Source organism: Onychostruthus taczanowskii, unplaced genomic scaffold, assembly GCF_017590055.1.
Source record: "Onychostruthus taczanowskii isolate IOZ18803 unplaced genomic scaffold, ASM1759005v1 scaffold19, whole genome shotgun sequence".
Lineage (NCBI taxonomy): Eukaryota > Metazoa > Chordata > Aves > Passeriformes > Passeridae > Onychostruthus > Onychostruthus taczanowskii.
In genome coordinates this window covers 12,724,467-12,738,684 of record NW_024499128.1, presented here as the reverse complement: position 1 = coordinate 12,738,684, position 14,218 = coordinate 12,724,467, and the positions used below count along the sequence as shown (strand labels likewise).

The 14,218-nt window shown below is 57.0% G+C and overlaps 2 protein-coding genes across 4 annotated transcripts in view; one reads left to right on the top strand and one right to left on the bottom strand.

Annotated features, from left to right (window-relative positions):
* The first annotated feature begins 118 nt into the window (after nucleotides 1-118).
* Nucleotides 119-5,236, top strand: NTHL1 (nth like DNA glycosylase 1). 2 transcript variants are annotated; one of them, XM_041402036.1, is made up of 6 exons: nucleotides 153-437; nucleotides 614-846; nucleotides 2,347-2,517; nucleotides 2,857-3,016; nucleotides 4,101-4,206; nucleotides 4,769-5,236. In XM_041402036.1, the coding sequence occupies exons 2-6, from the start codon at nucleotides 772-774 to the stop codon at nucleotides 4,890-4,892; spliced, it is 636 nt and encodes a 211-aa protein (XP_041257970.1). In that variant the 5' UTR covers nucleotides 153-437; nucleotides 614-771; the 3' UTR covers nucleotides 4,893-5,236. The 2 variants fall into 2 exon arrangements, with proteins under 2 accessions (XP_041257971.1, XP_041257970.1); XM_041402037.1 differs by lacking the exons at nucleotides 4,101-4,206; nucleotides 4,769-5,236 and adding an exon at nucleotides 3,278-4,094 and having other exon boundaries at nucleotides 119-437.
* Nucleotides 5,237-5,944: 708 nt separating this feature from the next.
* SLC9A3R2 (SLC9A3 regulator 2) overlaps nucleotides 5,945-14,218 on the bottom strand; it is a 31,982-nt gene continuing 23,708 nt past the window's right edge. For both annotated transcript variants that reach the window (XM_041402034.1, XM_041402035.1), the window contains exons 4-7: nucleotides 12,572-12,725; nucleotides 10,579-10,622; nucleotides 10,072-10,134; nucleotides 5,945-8,440 (exon numbers count right to left, since the gene is read on the bottom strand). In XM_041402034.1, the coding sequence (XP_041257968.1) occupies nucleotides 8,282-8,440; nucleotides 10,072-10,134; nucleotides 10,579-10,622; nucleotides 12,572-12,725 (420 nt within the window). In that variant the 3' untranslated portion in view covers nucleotides 5,945-8,281. The remainder of the gene's footprint in view (nucleotides 8,441-10,071; nucleotides 10,135-10,578; nucleotides 10,623-12,571; nucleotides 12,726-14,218) is intronic.

Here is a 14,218-nt window from a genome sequence, read left to right as displayed (position 1 = left end):
ACCCAAGGCAGGCCGGGCAGGGAGCTGGGAAAAGAACTGGGAAAAGGAAAGGGGGTGGGGTACAGGATAGGGATGAGGTACGGGACAGGGGATGGGGTACAGGTCAGAGGATGAGGATACAGGACAGGGGATGGAGAGTATGAAAGAGGGATCACGGCTTCCTGGGGTATGGGAAGAGGAGATCGAGGACACGGGGCGTGCGGGAGAGGGGGAATCGCTGGCTCGGGAAGGAGGGATCAGGGCTGTGCTGGGCACGGGGAGCTGCTGGGGCTGCACCAGACCTCGGCATGGCTGGGGAGAGGGGCTGGGTGTCCTTGTCCCATCCCCCTCGGAGCGAGCAATGTGACTGTCCTGGGCCACACCTGTGTTTGGGACACGTGTCCCCATCGTGTGACCTGTGACCCCACTGCTGTCACCTGTTGCCACTTGTCTCGCAGGTGCTTCCGTCCCTGCTGGCTCTGCTTGGGGCCGGGAGATGTGCAGTGTTTGGGTTGGGACTAAGGGCAGGGAACTCGCCCTGCTCAGGGTCCCCTGGGTGGCTGGTGGCACATGGGGCTGTCTTTCCTGAAGGCAGCTTTCCTGACGCCTGGAATCTGTGTGCCGTGCCGTGCAGGGAGCCAGATCCAGGGCACGCCCGGCGTGCCGAGGCAGAGCAGGAGGAGGAAGAGCCTGGCCATCGCCTACGAAGCGGGGCAGGGCGGAGGGGCCGAGCCCCGGCGGGCGCGCTGGGAGCCGCAGCTCTGGCGGGAGCAGCTGCAGCGCATCCGCCAGATGAGGAGCAGCAGGGATGCTCCCGTGGATGAGATGGGAGTGCACCGGTGCTACGACAGCAGCGCGCCTCCTGAGGTAACAGCATTCCCTCAGGGAACGGCATTCCCACAGGGAGCAGCATCTATGGGTAACAGCATTCCCACAGGGAATAGCATCCACAGGTAATAGCATCCTGCTGCCAGCTCCAGCAGGCACGGGAAAACGCAGCCTCCCTCACCCTCCTGCTGCCCCTGGATCTGTCCCACTTGGGATGTTTCCAGGACAGAAACTGGATCAGGACTCTGGGCTGGGATTGGTCCCAGAGGATGTGATGAATGTGAAGGGCAGCGCTGCTTTATGGAGCAGGCTGGCAGGGTGTGAAGCCATATTCCTTTTTTTCCTTAAAAATCTCTGTAGGAGTCCAGGGAAAATATCCAGCAAAGTGGCTGTGAAATGCAGAAGAATGTGGGGAGCACCCAGGGGCAGGCTTGGAGGAGCAGTGGGAGCCACTGGAGTGGGAATGTGGGGATCACAGAATCCCAGAATTGATTGGGTTGGAAGTGACTCTGGAGACCATCTAATTCAACCCCATGGACATGGAGCAGCAGGAGCCTCTGGAGTGGGAATGTGGGGACCATCCAGAGGAGCAGTGGGACGTGCTGGGCTCTGAGGGAGGGCTCTGGAGGACACAGCTGCACAGCCTTGGCACAGGGAATGCTGTCCTTGCTGCTGGATACTGCAGCTGTGGGGCCAGGGGACCACATGGAAATAGCTTCTCTTCCGTGGGGAAGCTGCGTTGTTGCTTCCCACAAGAAGTGGATGTTGTAATAACCTCAGCTCCTCACACCATTTCTTTGTACCCTGACATTATCCTGCTTCCACTCACGCAGGGATTTTTCCTGGTCCACCTGTGGTTTTGTAAACTTTGCAAGAGAGCTGGAGGGAGGATTGTGTCCCATGTTATTCCGGGTCATTTTGGGTTAATTGCATCATCCTACTCACTCTGGTGGGATGGAATCACATTTGGGAAGAAAGAATTGGGAAATAGGAGGTCATGGCTTGGATAAACCCTGCATGGCAGCAGCAGAGGAATTCCTGGGATTTGTCCTTCTCCCAGTCTCTGTCATCCCAGTGGTTCAGATTTGGTTCCCTGAGGAGCTCACTGGAGCCAGACACCCAGTTCCTGCTGAAGCCTCGTGGGAAAGGTTTGGGATTTTCAAAAGCTGCTTCGAGCAGACATTGCATGAAAAAATCACTGGGTGTTTGTGCCTGTGCATCCTGTGGCTCTCCTGGGAATGCTCCCCTCAGGAAGAGCTTTGTCCAGCCCTTGTGGCTCAGCACTGGTGTCTTTGGAGCAAGACCCCAGCAGGCAGAGCTGCTCCCTGCCCTCTCACAGGTACTGACAGCTGAGCTTGAAGGTGCTTCTTTCTCCCTTTATTGTGTGGTGCAATTAAAAGGTTACGGATTATTCCCGTTGCAGCCTTCCAGTCTGTTGGAGGCGGATTGGGCAGAAGGGTGGGAGCACACCCTGCACTGAGGGTGGTGCCAGAGCTGCTGGATCCCCCCAGGGTGTCTCAGTGTCCCCTGTGTCCCCAGGTGATGCGCTACCAGGTGCTGCTGGCCCTGATGCTGTCCAGCCAGACCAAGGACCAGGTGACGAGCGCTGCCATGCTGCGCCTGCGCCGGCGCGGCCTCACCGTGGACAGCGTGCTGCAGATGGATGATGAGAGCCTGGGGCACATCATCTACCCCGTGGGCTTCTGGAGGGTGAGTGCAGGATGGCCACACGGACACACAGGAACCCCCCGTGCCTTCCTCTCTCCCCTGGAGTCAGGCCAGAAGGTGGATCTCACACCAGTGTTGGCGCTTTGTGTTGCCAGCAGGATGAGGTTGTTGGCTGCAGGGCCTGCAGTGTGCAGGGAGGTTGGAGCTCCCAGCTCTGATCGTTTGGATTTCACATAGAAATCAAGGCTCTGTCTCCTCCACAGCTCCCATGTGTGGCCTCACCTGTAACACACAGGAATGGTTGGTTTTCTGGGCTGTGTGTCTGTTTTCCCTGTGCTGGAGGGCAGCTTGGACTGTGTGCCTTCCCCCTTGGTTTTCCAGAACAAGGTGAAGTACATCAAGCAGACCACGGCCATCCTGAAGCAGAAGTACGGGGGGGACATCCCGAGCACTGTGGAGGAGCTGGTGCAGCTGCCAGGGGTTGGGCCCAAAATGGCCCATTTGGCCATGCACATCGCCTGGGACAGCGTGGCTGGGATAGGTAACCTGGACCCTGCTTCTCCCACCCCTAAATCCCAATCCATTCCCCAGGCAGAGGGGAAGCACTGCAGCCCCAGCAGCCTGGTGAGATCCCTCTGGGTCAGCAGCTGCAGAGTATCTGGGTAGGGGAACAACGTGACCCTCAGGGAGCTGTAGGATTTGAGCAGCTGCTGTTTCTCCCCAAATCTGATAGCAGAAATTCCCAAGGGAAGTCACAGCTCTGGGGAGCTGGTGCCAGATGGGGCTGGACCATCACCTACAGGTCCTGGCCTGGGGCCCCTGGGGACAGATGAGTGTTCCAAAAGGATGTGCTGCTTGATGGAAGAGCCCTGGGAAAGCCAGGAGGAGCGAGTGGGCGAGAGCTGGATCCTGCAGCCCCTCTGGTGACCATCAGCTGGACAGGCCGTGGCCCCTGCCCTGCATCCAGCAGCCCTTGGGGTCTGTTGTTCTCCTGCTGTGGGGGAGGGAAGTCCAGAGGCAGCCAAAGCAGCCAAGTGCTTTCCAAATAATTGTGTGCTCCCTTTTGATTTGGGAGGCAAGGCTTAGTCTTCCTGTTTACAGCAATTTCCTGGGTTTTGCCCAATTAGCCCCAGAGACAGGTTTATCACTGCTGATCTAACAATAATACACTTTGCATTCAGAGCTTTTGAGCTCAAAGCACATTATAAACACTGCTTTAAGCCTCCCAAGCCCTCTCTGCTGGTGGGTATTATGAAATGTGTTTTCCATGCGGGCAGAGGAAGGGGCAGAGATCACAATTTGCGTAACTCCAGCTGGAACTCCAGGAGGATGAGAACGTGGAGAGAGAACAGGGGCCAGGCCCTGTGCCTGCTCCATGGAGCTGGGGAGCCTTGGAGAGAGGCTGGCCCAGACTGTGTGAGCCTGGGGAGAGACAGACAGACACCCCAAATGCTTTTGGCTGCAAGCCTGGGAAGAAGATGTTTGTTCTTGGAGTGAGCCTCCCCTCGCTGTGCTCCTGTCCCAGCTGGCTGCTCCTGCTGCCCCAGGGCAGCCTGGCCCTGAGCTGTCACAGGCAGCTGTGGCTCTGCTCTCTCCCACCTAAACTCTGGGCTCTCCCTCCCCAGCTGTGGACACCCACGTGCACAGGATCTCCAACAGGCTCAAGTGGGTGAAGAAGGAGACCAAGAAGCCCGAGGAGACTCGGGTGGCACTGGAGGAGTGGCTGCCCAGGTGAGCCCTGAGCCCCTGCTGGCTGCAGGAGCCATGTCAGCACAAAGCCCTGCTTGGGGCACTTCCAGGGACTGCATTTTGGCTCCTTCCTCCTTCCAGGGTCACAGGTGTTTCCCCTCTGCCAGAGCCACAGCAGCAGCATCTTACCTGTGTGGTGCTTCTGCTGCTGTCAGATGGATCAGTCACCACCAGTGGAGCTCTTGATCCCTGATTTTTGCCTTGCCAAGTTTACCATGACCCAAGCCAGGTGCTTTTCCACAGAGGGCCTTGCTGAGCCCAGTGGCCACAGCATCATCAGCTGGATCCTGGCCTTCACTGGTGCTTAATGTTCAGTATCAAACACTAGCTGGCACTTACAGAGGGACATCTCCACTCCTGGCACGTGCCTGAGCACAGGCATTGCTCCCCCAGCCCAGCAGGACCAGGAAAGGTTGGGAGGGCTGGGACTCACCTCCAGGAGGAACAGGCACAGGGGGAAAGGGATCCCATTAATACCACAGGCTGTTCCTTGCCCCTTCCAAGCAGCTGCATGGCATCAGTGCTGTTTGTCCCCTCACTGCAGGGACCTCTGGAAGGAGATAAACTGGCTCCTGGTGGGCTTTGGGCAGCAGACCTGCCTGCCTGTGAACCCTCGCTGCAGCCAGTGCCTCAACCAAGACATCTGCCCGGCTGCCAAGAGACTCTGAGGGATCACCCAGCCTTGGGAGAGCCACAAAGCTGCTTGGGCTGAGCCCTGCTGCAGCTGGGCCTGGCACAGGGCTGGCAGTGTCACTGCAGGGCACAGGAGCCTGCTGCAGCAGCTCGAGGGAGCAGCCCCTGGCAGTGGCTCAGCTCTGCAGAGGAAAAAGGGGCTTGGAGAGGCAGCAATCCTGCTGGGACAGAGCTGAAGGCTCCAGCCTGGGTGAATGGCTGAGCACGGCCCAGCTGTGCCACACTGAGTCACTGCAGAGAAAAGCTTTGTCCTCAGGGAGCTGCTGCTGCTTGTAAATACTTGTTTAATAAAGGTGGTGAGGGCTTTTTGCACCCACGAGCTTTGCTGGCATTTGTGTGGCACTGGCTGAGGGGAGGAGAACGTGGGTGACCTCAGCAAGGCTGAACCAAGGCAACCTGCCCAGCCCTGCCCTGCCACGCAACAGGACAAGAGCTGGGCCAGGGGACATCCAGGGTGGACAGCAGGAGGAATTCCTTCATGGAAAAGGTTGTGGAACACTGGCAGGGGCTGTCCAGGGAGGTGCTGGAGCTGCCATCCCTGGAGGTGTCCAGGGAAGGCCTGGACGTGGCACTCAGTGCTCTGGGGATGGGGCACAGGTTGGACTCGATGATCCTGGAGATCTTTTCCAGCCTCGGTGATCCTGGGACTCTTGAGGTGCAGCTGAAGCCTTCCCAAGGCAGGAGCAGAAGAATCACTGCCTGCACCAGTGACCTCTGCTCCTGGCAGCAGGACAGGGGTGGGTGATGCACAGCAGGGCCAGGAGCTGAGCCAGTGCCACTCTGTGTGTGCCACAAGGGTTACAGCAGCCACGGGAGCCAGGCCGTGTCCCCAGGAGCTGACAGAGGCACAGCACCACCCCTGTGTTTTGTTCTTCAAAGAAAGGGCAGTGCTGACTTCATTGTGGAGCTTCAAAGGCGTAATTCCAGCTCGCCTCTAAAGAGGAAGCAGAGTTTACAATGTGCTACAGGGCTGCAGTTCCGCTCTGGGCTCCCTGAGCAGCTGAGGAAGGAGCAGATAAGTGCTGGGTACATGGCAAACCAAGTTTATTACTGACATTACAGTGTACATGGTGGGTTTGCAGTGCTGCTGCCAGCCTTAGACTTTATTGATTTTTCTTTTCCAAGTTAAATGTACAGGAACTGAGTAATTACTACTGAGCTACAACAAGATGTCAGGAATGCAGTAATGCTTCAACCAGGAGCAGTTTCCTTGGACTAACAGATTAAGATTTGCAATCTTACCAACACAGATTTGCACACCTGATTTCTTTTGATCTACATTCAACACTACACAAGGTTTGTTTTTTTTTCCTTTCCCCCCCCCTCAACTCCAGCAGTCTGGGATGAGAAATGGGGTGTTGACACCAGGTCTGTGCTCTCTGAAGTGCACCAGGGACTGCTCTGCCCCACAGCCTGGGCACTGCCAGGGTTTGGCCACGCGGGCACGGGAAGCAACGTGCACAGCATGGAAAAGAAGGGCTCCTTCCAAACACGACCCAGAGAGAGAAAACAGTATTTTTGGGGGCCAAAAAGAGAGCAGGTAGCTTGAAGTGGGATGGGGAAGAGGTGTCTTGTTAATGGCAGAGCCCCAGGGGGAGGCAGCCTCTCCACATCCTCCATCACCCCAATGTCCTGTCTCGCCACCCACAGCCAAACACCTGCACCAGTTCCTCTCCAAAGTCATTATTTTCGACCTGTTCAGCCCATCAACAATCCTAAAAGATAACTTTCATAAAGAGAACTCATCTCCCTTCACCCCTGAGGCTCTCCACACTCTCCTGCCAGCAGCGTAAGGCCACAGGCACCAGCTGGAGCCAAACACCCTGTACTGAGCCCCAGCCCGCTGCTGGGGAGAGCAGAGGGTGGCATAAGGCACCTTTTAGCTCCACAGTTTGGAAATACCTTAGGAAATCCGTGCAGAGCCATTCCCACGTGCACAGCACACTGCCCAGCCAAGGGCTCCATCCCAGAAGGGCTGGAGTGGGGCAGGGCACAGCCACAGCTCTGTGCTCACCCCTCACCCACGGCCAGCTGATGGCTGGGAGAAGTGGCTTTGTGCCCCCAGTCCCTTCCCACAGCAGGGCTGGGATGGCTGCTGGGGCGTGGGAGGGAGTGGGGAGCCCCAGCCCCTGCCCTGGCAGCTCAGCTCTGCTCCCTGCGAGCGCTGCAGCTCGGCTGAGTCACCTTCACCCACAGCCAGAGGCAGCAACAGGGAGCTTTGATGGACTCCATCTGTAGTGCTTCAAAGAGACACTCTGAATGCCCACAGTGGGGCTGTGGAGGAGGCCAGAGGTGCTGCCCACTCCTTCACACCCCTGCCTGCTCCACCTGCAGCCCCAGGGACACCCCATGGCTCCGGAGGATGTCCTTCACACGGTGACACTCCCGGGCTGGGGACACCAAACCCAGCCCAGGTGGGAGCTGGACAGGCCCCAGTCCCCAGTGCTGAGCCTCAGTTAGAGCTGCATGCCTGTGCTCCCTCCTGGGAGCAGATGTTGGCTCATCCCCACTTCCAGGTGTGTCCAAAGGGGTTTTGTAGCATCTCGTGGGTCTCATCTTCGTGCTCCGTGGGGCAGGACTGGCCCTGCTCCTCCTTCCCCTGCCACATCCACGGCTGCAGGTGGGGAGAGCTGTGGCCTTTGGGTCTGGGGTTTGCTTTTAAACCCCACCCTCTCCCCTCTGCAGAGCTGGGGTGAAAAATGGGCTTTTACTGCCTGGGCAGGAGCTGCTGGTGAGGGGGAGGTTCCTAAACTAACTGGAAACACATGGGACTTCATTTAAAAAAACAAAAAAACCCAACAAAACAAACGTTTTTGCTTCAATAGCAAAGCCAACGAACAATTTCCAGCCGCAGTCCATTTTCCCATGGTGGGAGTAGCTAATGCTGGGCACGGGGAGCTGGGGAGGGGGTCCCTGGCACCCCCACCACGAGCTGTGAGATGTTTCCACAGGGGCACAGAGCATCCCACGGGGCTCAGTCTGGGACACCCACAAAGCCCAAACACCCCACATAAAAAGTAAAAAAGAAGTAACAGAAGCCTAAATGCTGCAGGTAAGAAACAAGAGTTAAAACCCTTCCAGTCCTTTCTCATGGGAACGGGGACAGCAGCCAGAGCCAGGCTCAAGAGCAAGCAAGAAAAGGAGCTTTGGTCACATTTTTCTTATGAGAATCACTGGTGAGTAACAATAATAATAATAATAATAACAACAACAACAATAATAATAAAAAATAAAAATAAAAAGGACTTTAAAATACGCCTCGTAAAAGCAACCAGTGAAGAGCAGAGCACAAAGCATCTCACGTGGACACCAAGGGACAGGGTGTAGGCACCTCAGAAACGTCCGGGCTGGGCGGGAGGGGAGCTCAGAAATTGCTGAAAATCTCCCGTTTCTTGTTCCAGTCCATCTGGGGCGCTCTCTTCTTCACACGCTTGGCCCTCACCTTCTCCTTGGCCTCGGCGGCCGTGGGGCTCAGGCTCAGCCCGCTCTCCTCAAACGGGTCCTTCTTGTCCGTGTCACCGTCCTGGGGGAAGGGACCAAGCTGCCAGCACTGCCACAGCACTGCCACAGCACTGCTGCAGTCCTCAGGGCATCCCCGAGGCTGGAAACCCCTGGATCACCAGCTGTGCCCCATGCCCACCTCTCACCATTCCTCTGGGGACTCCAGCACCTCCCCGGGCACCCCCAGTGCCTACATCCCCTGCCAGGAAGGATTTCCTCCAGCCTGCACAACAAACAAACGCCCTGGGATGTTTTTTCAGCTCAAAGCCCCTTCCCCGTGCCGTGCCCGTGGTTTCACTGGCAGCAGCACCCGTGTGGCCGTGGAGTTGATTGCAACACCGCGTTCTGTGGGGGTGCTGCTCCTGCCTGAAGCTGGGAGGGGAAAAGCAGGACCACAGGAGGTGCTGCCCAGTCAGGTGTGGGTGAACACACATCTCTGGCTTTAGGAGATGTCCTGCTGGCACTGCTGCCCCAGCAGCATGCCCAGCTCTGGGGCAGAGTGCACAGACCCTGCTGATGACCCTGGGCAGGGCGTTCCACCAGCACCAAGACAACAGTGCCAGCCTTGCTGGGCTGAACCGAACCAAATTGAGCCACACTGAGCCCAGGAAACCCCCACATCCCGAGGGACTTTGCCTTCTTGCCAGGACAGCCCTGAACAGCCCCAGGCTGTCTCTATGGCAGGAGGGCTCCAGCACAGCCCCTTTCCCAACTTCTCCACCCCAGGACTGGTGCTGCAGTGACCCTGCAGCAGCCCAAGGCTGGCTCAGGGGGACAGCACAGGCTCCCCGCAGGGCAGGACACAGCCTGGCTCTCCCAGGGCAGACCAGGACATGCATTATTCAGGGCTCACAGGGGAAGTGGCAGATTGCAGGCGCTTGGCACAGCTGGTGCCCGAGGGGCTCTGGGTGCCCAGAGAGGCCACCTGAGCACTTGGTGCTGGCACATTGCTGCTCCCAAGTGTCCTGGGGCAGGGGACAGCATGGCAGAGACCCCCCAGGGCACCTGCATGGAGACTTTGCTCTATTTATGGCAGGACCTTGCGCTGAAGAGAAATTTTTGAGCACTTTGCAAATCCCCACTTCTTATTGTAAGAGGAAAAAACCTGCTAAATCATTAACGCCTGAGAATGCCAGCCTATGCCTTGTGTTGACTTTTGGGTGCCACTTCACCTTGCCCAACAAGTTTTGTCCCTTTCCAGTGCTGAGCCACACCACTTCAGCCCAGCCTGCCACCAAAAACAACTCCTCCCCTCCCTTAAACACTGTGATAAATTCACTGTGCTGCAAACTAAAAGAAAAATAATTTGATTTTTTTTAGATTTTAGCCAGTCCTGCTAGCAGCTCTTGAGCCTCACAGCTGTGTTCCTCACAGATCCTCAGCCTTGCTGTGGCTAATTACACCTCAGATCCCAAATCCTGCAGGCATCCCTTCATCTCCCACACCATCCAAGCAGGAATCACTGCCCAAGGAGCTGAACCCCCACAGTGCAAGGCATGAGAGGATACCCTGGGTTTTGTTTTGTTTGGGTACAAGTTTGAGCCCAAGCCTGGGAGATAAACTGAAACCTCATCACTACACAGCACTATGGGGCAGGACTGTCCCCACACCAGGGTGCAGAAGGGACAGGAGGTGTTTGTTTGGGGTTTTTACCTCAGATTCCTTCCCAGGGCTCTGCAGGTCGCTGTGAGATGAAGATGTGGATCCTCCGTTCAGCTGGAGCAAAGGAAAACGTCAGTCTGGTCTGTGCCAGGCAGAGTTAAACACAATAAACCCCAGGGCTTGGCTGCTGCAGGGATGGAAAGGAGCCTGGAGGGAGGGGATGCTCCTGCTGAGGGAACCCTGCCCACAGGGAGCCCTGGGATTCCAGCAGAATCCCCACAGCCCCAGGCAGAGCGTGCTCCCACCCTGCCCCAGCTGGGACACTCCTCCTCTCTCCCTGGCATTAAACGGGGCTGAAACTGCCCTTGTTCAACCCCTAAATTAAAGCTGCAGTGGCACTAATTAAAACCAGGCAGCATTAAAGCTGAGCTGAATGAGCCCTGGGGACCAGAGCACGCAGGCTCAGCTGGCACAGGGGGGAGCCAGGGCCAGAGCCTGATCCCTCCTGGGCACTGCAGCCCTGAGGCTGCTGCCCCTCCGGGGCAGGTGAGGACTCACCTGGGTCTGTGCAGATCCGTTTGTCATGGGCTGGGGCAGCACACCTGCACACAGAGCACACAGTGAGCACCCTCAGCTGCGACCCCAGCCCTTCCTCCTCCCTGCCCACCCCACCAGCTCCTCCTGTCCCTTCACTCCGTGCTGTTTCCCAGCCCATACAGAAGCCTTTCCCTGTGCCCTTCCAGAACCACATCCCTGCCAGACCCCCTGAATTCACTCCACTTCACCCTTTTGATAAGAAGAAAACACCTGCCAGGAGGAGGACAAACTAACCTCCTTCTAGAGCCACTATCCTGCCCCCCCCTTTTTTTTTTTTTTGACCATTAGTTGTTTTCCATAAGTCCTTTAATCAAAAATCTTAAAAGTCAGCTCAAAAATCTTCACCAAAAGCCCCATCATGGTGTTGTCACAGCAGTGTCTGCCACACACCCTGCTCTCCAGGCACTCTGGAATTTTTGTTTTGCTCACTTCCAATGATTTACTCTAACAATAGCTCACACAATGGCAAATTTTATGCCTTTAAGCTGCCAGTCACCACGATCAAGTCATCACCCCAAGCATTACTGTGTCTCACTGTCCCAGACTAACAGATGTGTTAACTGGGACAGCATTAATAACTGAATCATGTCAAGCATGGATGCTTTCCCTAGGGACTGACTGGGGGCTGCATCACTGCAGACTGCAGGGATTTCTAGGGCAAAGCAGAAAAATAAACCTAAATCGTGATTTTCAGAGTATGCTGATACAAAAAACTCTGTGTGGCTTTGGGATGCTTAAATATTTGATTGCAGAGAATGCTGGACTTGTGCTTAGAGTAGGATAAGCTCTGAGCAATGAGCACCAGAAGAGTCAGCTCACACACATGGTTATGTCTCTGCTATCATAAGTAGCTAAATTTTAAATTATTTAAATTAAAAGCTTCAGATGACAAGGAATAGAAAAGTGGGACTTGACTTCAAAAACAGATTAATCATATCCAGGAATACTTAATCTAAAAGCCACTCATTTGCTTAAAGGTTGAGGTGCTCAGGGTGAGCTGCAAGGCTTGGGAAGTGTCAGTCTGAGGTCAAAGCAGGTCAGTTCAAGAGGACAATTATGATTTCCTCTCACCCAGCAAACAGCAGAATTTACCAGAGCCCTTTGGCACCGGGCAGGTGCCAGGCAGACCCAACTCCTGCTCCCTGGTGAACGCAGGGCCCGGAGCCCCCAGCCTCCCTGCCCAGGGCTCTGTCCCCTCTTGGAACAAGGGCTCCTTTATGGCAGTGCCAGCAGCCAGCCCCAGCTCCTCCTGGGAGCATCTGACACCCTGTGGCTCCCCAGCAGGGCCTGACCCACTTCTGGGGACAAATCTGCCCATTGACACCCCGGGAATCAGATAAGGAGCAGCTGTGCTGGGAAACAGAGCTGCCCATTGAGCAGGGGACGGGCCAGCCTGGGAGCTGCGTCCCCTCCTGAGCAGGGCAGGCCGGGCAGTGCATGAGCAGCTTTCCCTGCCAGCTTTCAGCAGCCAGGTGAACATTTCCTGCCCCAGCCACGCCGTGATCGGCCGGCGTGGAGCCCTTCCCTCCACACAGGGATGCTGCAGGTGCCCACAGGCTCCTTCACTGCAGCAAAGAGCCACTAAGGAACACAGAATCGTGGAGTGATTGGGGTGGAAGGGACTTTAAAGCCCAGCCAGCCCCACTGGAGCAGCCCCGTCCAAGCTGGCTCTGAGGGCTCCCCCAAACCCCGCCATGCCTCACGCCCTCGGTGGCAGCGAGTTCCAGAGTTAACTATTCACGAGTTCCAGAGTTAACTATTCACCGTGTAAAAGCCAACAAAGTGTTTTTTGGCTGGCTGGGGGTGTATTCTGAGCGTATTCTCACTGTTTATAAATAGCTGGGTGGCGCTCAGGAAACTCCTGAGGGATGAGGCAGGAGGGAAACGTGCCTCGGCCTCGCCCCTGAGATCCCGGCGCGAGTCGCAGGCCCGCCCTGGCAAAGGAAGGGCTCACCTTTGCTGTGCTCCTCCGTGGGGGTCACCCCCAGCTTCTTGAAGTACTCGTCTGTCTCGGGGTCCACCACCAGCAGCCTGGCCTCGCTGTCCCTGGCCTTGATGTGGGACACCACCTCGGAGTGCCGCAGCCCCTCCACGTTCACGCCGTTCACCTGCGGGGACAGGCCGTCACAGCCCACAGCCAGCCCCGAGGGGCTGCTCCTGGCTCCAGACCCCCCTCCTTCCCCAAGGGGGGCATTTGCCTTTCTTTATTCCTGTTGGGATGACAGGAAGGCTGCAGGATTTTTTTGTTCCCCCTCTCCAGCCAAGCATGGCCTCCTAAACCTCCCCAGAGCATCCTCACGCCTCTGGCTGCATCCCAAACACATCCATGGGCAACCACAGAGCCCAGGCTCCCACCAAAACCCTCTGCCTGCCCTCTCTGGTGCTGTGAAGCCCAGCCTTCCCCTGGGATGTGCCCGGGAATCTCGGGCTCCCCGTGGGCACAGCGGGCTGGCTGCACCCCAGTGTCCTGTGGCATCACTGTGCCATCCTCCATCCCCCTGCGAGGGAAACCCGGGGGGTTTCTGTGCCCCTGAGGGCGAGCCCCTGTGCCTGGGGCAGGGATTCATCCCTCCCTGCCTGTGTGAGAGCCAGGACCTCCCGGGAACGTGATCCTGATTGTTCCCAGCCAGGGGACAATGGTGACTCAGGACATTGTTCTGGTGGCAGTGAATCACCCTTTGTCCCACCGGGAAGGGGGACAGCCTCAGCATGACCCAGCGCTCCTCCTCATCCAAAGGGACGAGCAGAGCCTGAGCTCCACACCCTGGGATCCCCTCTGCAGGGAGGCAGGCTCCCCTGCTCCTCAGGGCACAGCTGCAAGGGATGGGATGAGAAGAAACCCCTTCCAGGCACTGCCAGCCTCAGCTGCCAGCTCACAGCCCTGCTCCATCCCTGTCCTGCCACTCCAGCTCACCCCAATCCATGCCTAGTGCTGCTCTCCCCCCACCCTGGCACAAGCCTGGGGGGCATCAAATATTTATCCCAGCCCCAAAGAGCAGGCAGGGAGGGGATCAGGTTTCTGAGCTCAGCAGCTCACCCCGAGCTGCTTTGTGTGTGCCAGGCCGTGGGCCAAGCCCATAAATAAATAACACGACCCCTGGATGTGACACCACCCAGCCAGTGCCACCCGTGCCCCGGCCCTACGCTGCTCCCAGCATTAAACTTTCAGCTGCTGGCAAGAGGCAGCAGCTCCCACTGGCTGGGGAATAATTCTTCATGGGCCTGGAAAGCAGCAGAGTGCTCTGCTCTCAGGATTTTCCCAGCTCACACTCCTCCAGGGGTGCAAATCCCATCCCTGCTCTGAGCTGGCAGCGAGGGCCACAGCTCAGTCCTTGGGTGGTTTTGGGGTTCAAGCTCCTGGGGAACAGCCCAAACAGGGGATATCCATGTGCTCCCACAGGGAAAGGGGTGCTGTGTGTGCCCCTCTGCCCAGACAGGCAGCTCTGGATGGGGGAACCTCCTTCTCCAGGAACAACCCAACACACAAGCAAAGAGAGGACAATTCCCAGCCCCAACTTGGGCAAAAAGTGCTGTCCGGCACGTGGCAACCAGCAAGATGCTTCCAAGAACACTTCTCCCCCATCTATCATAATTTTGTGTG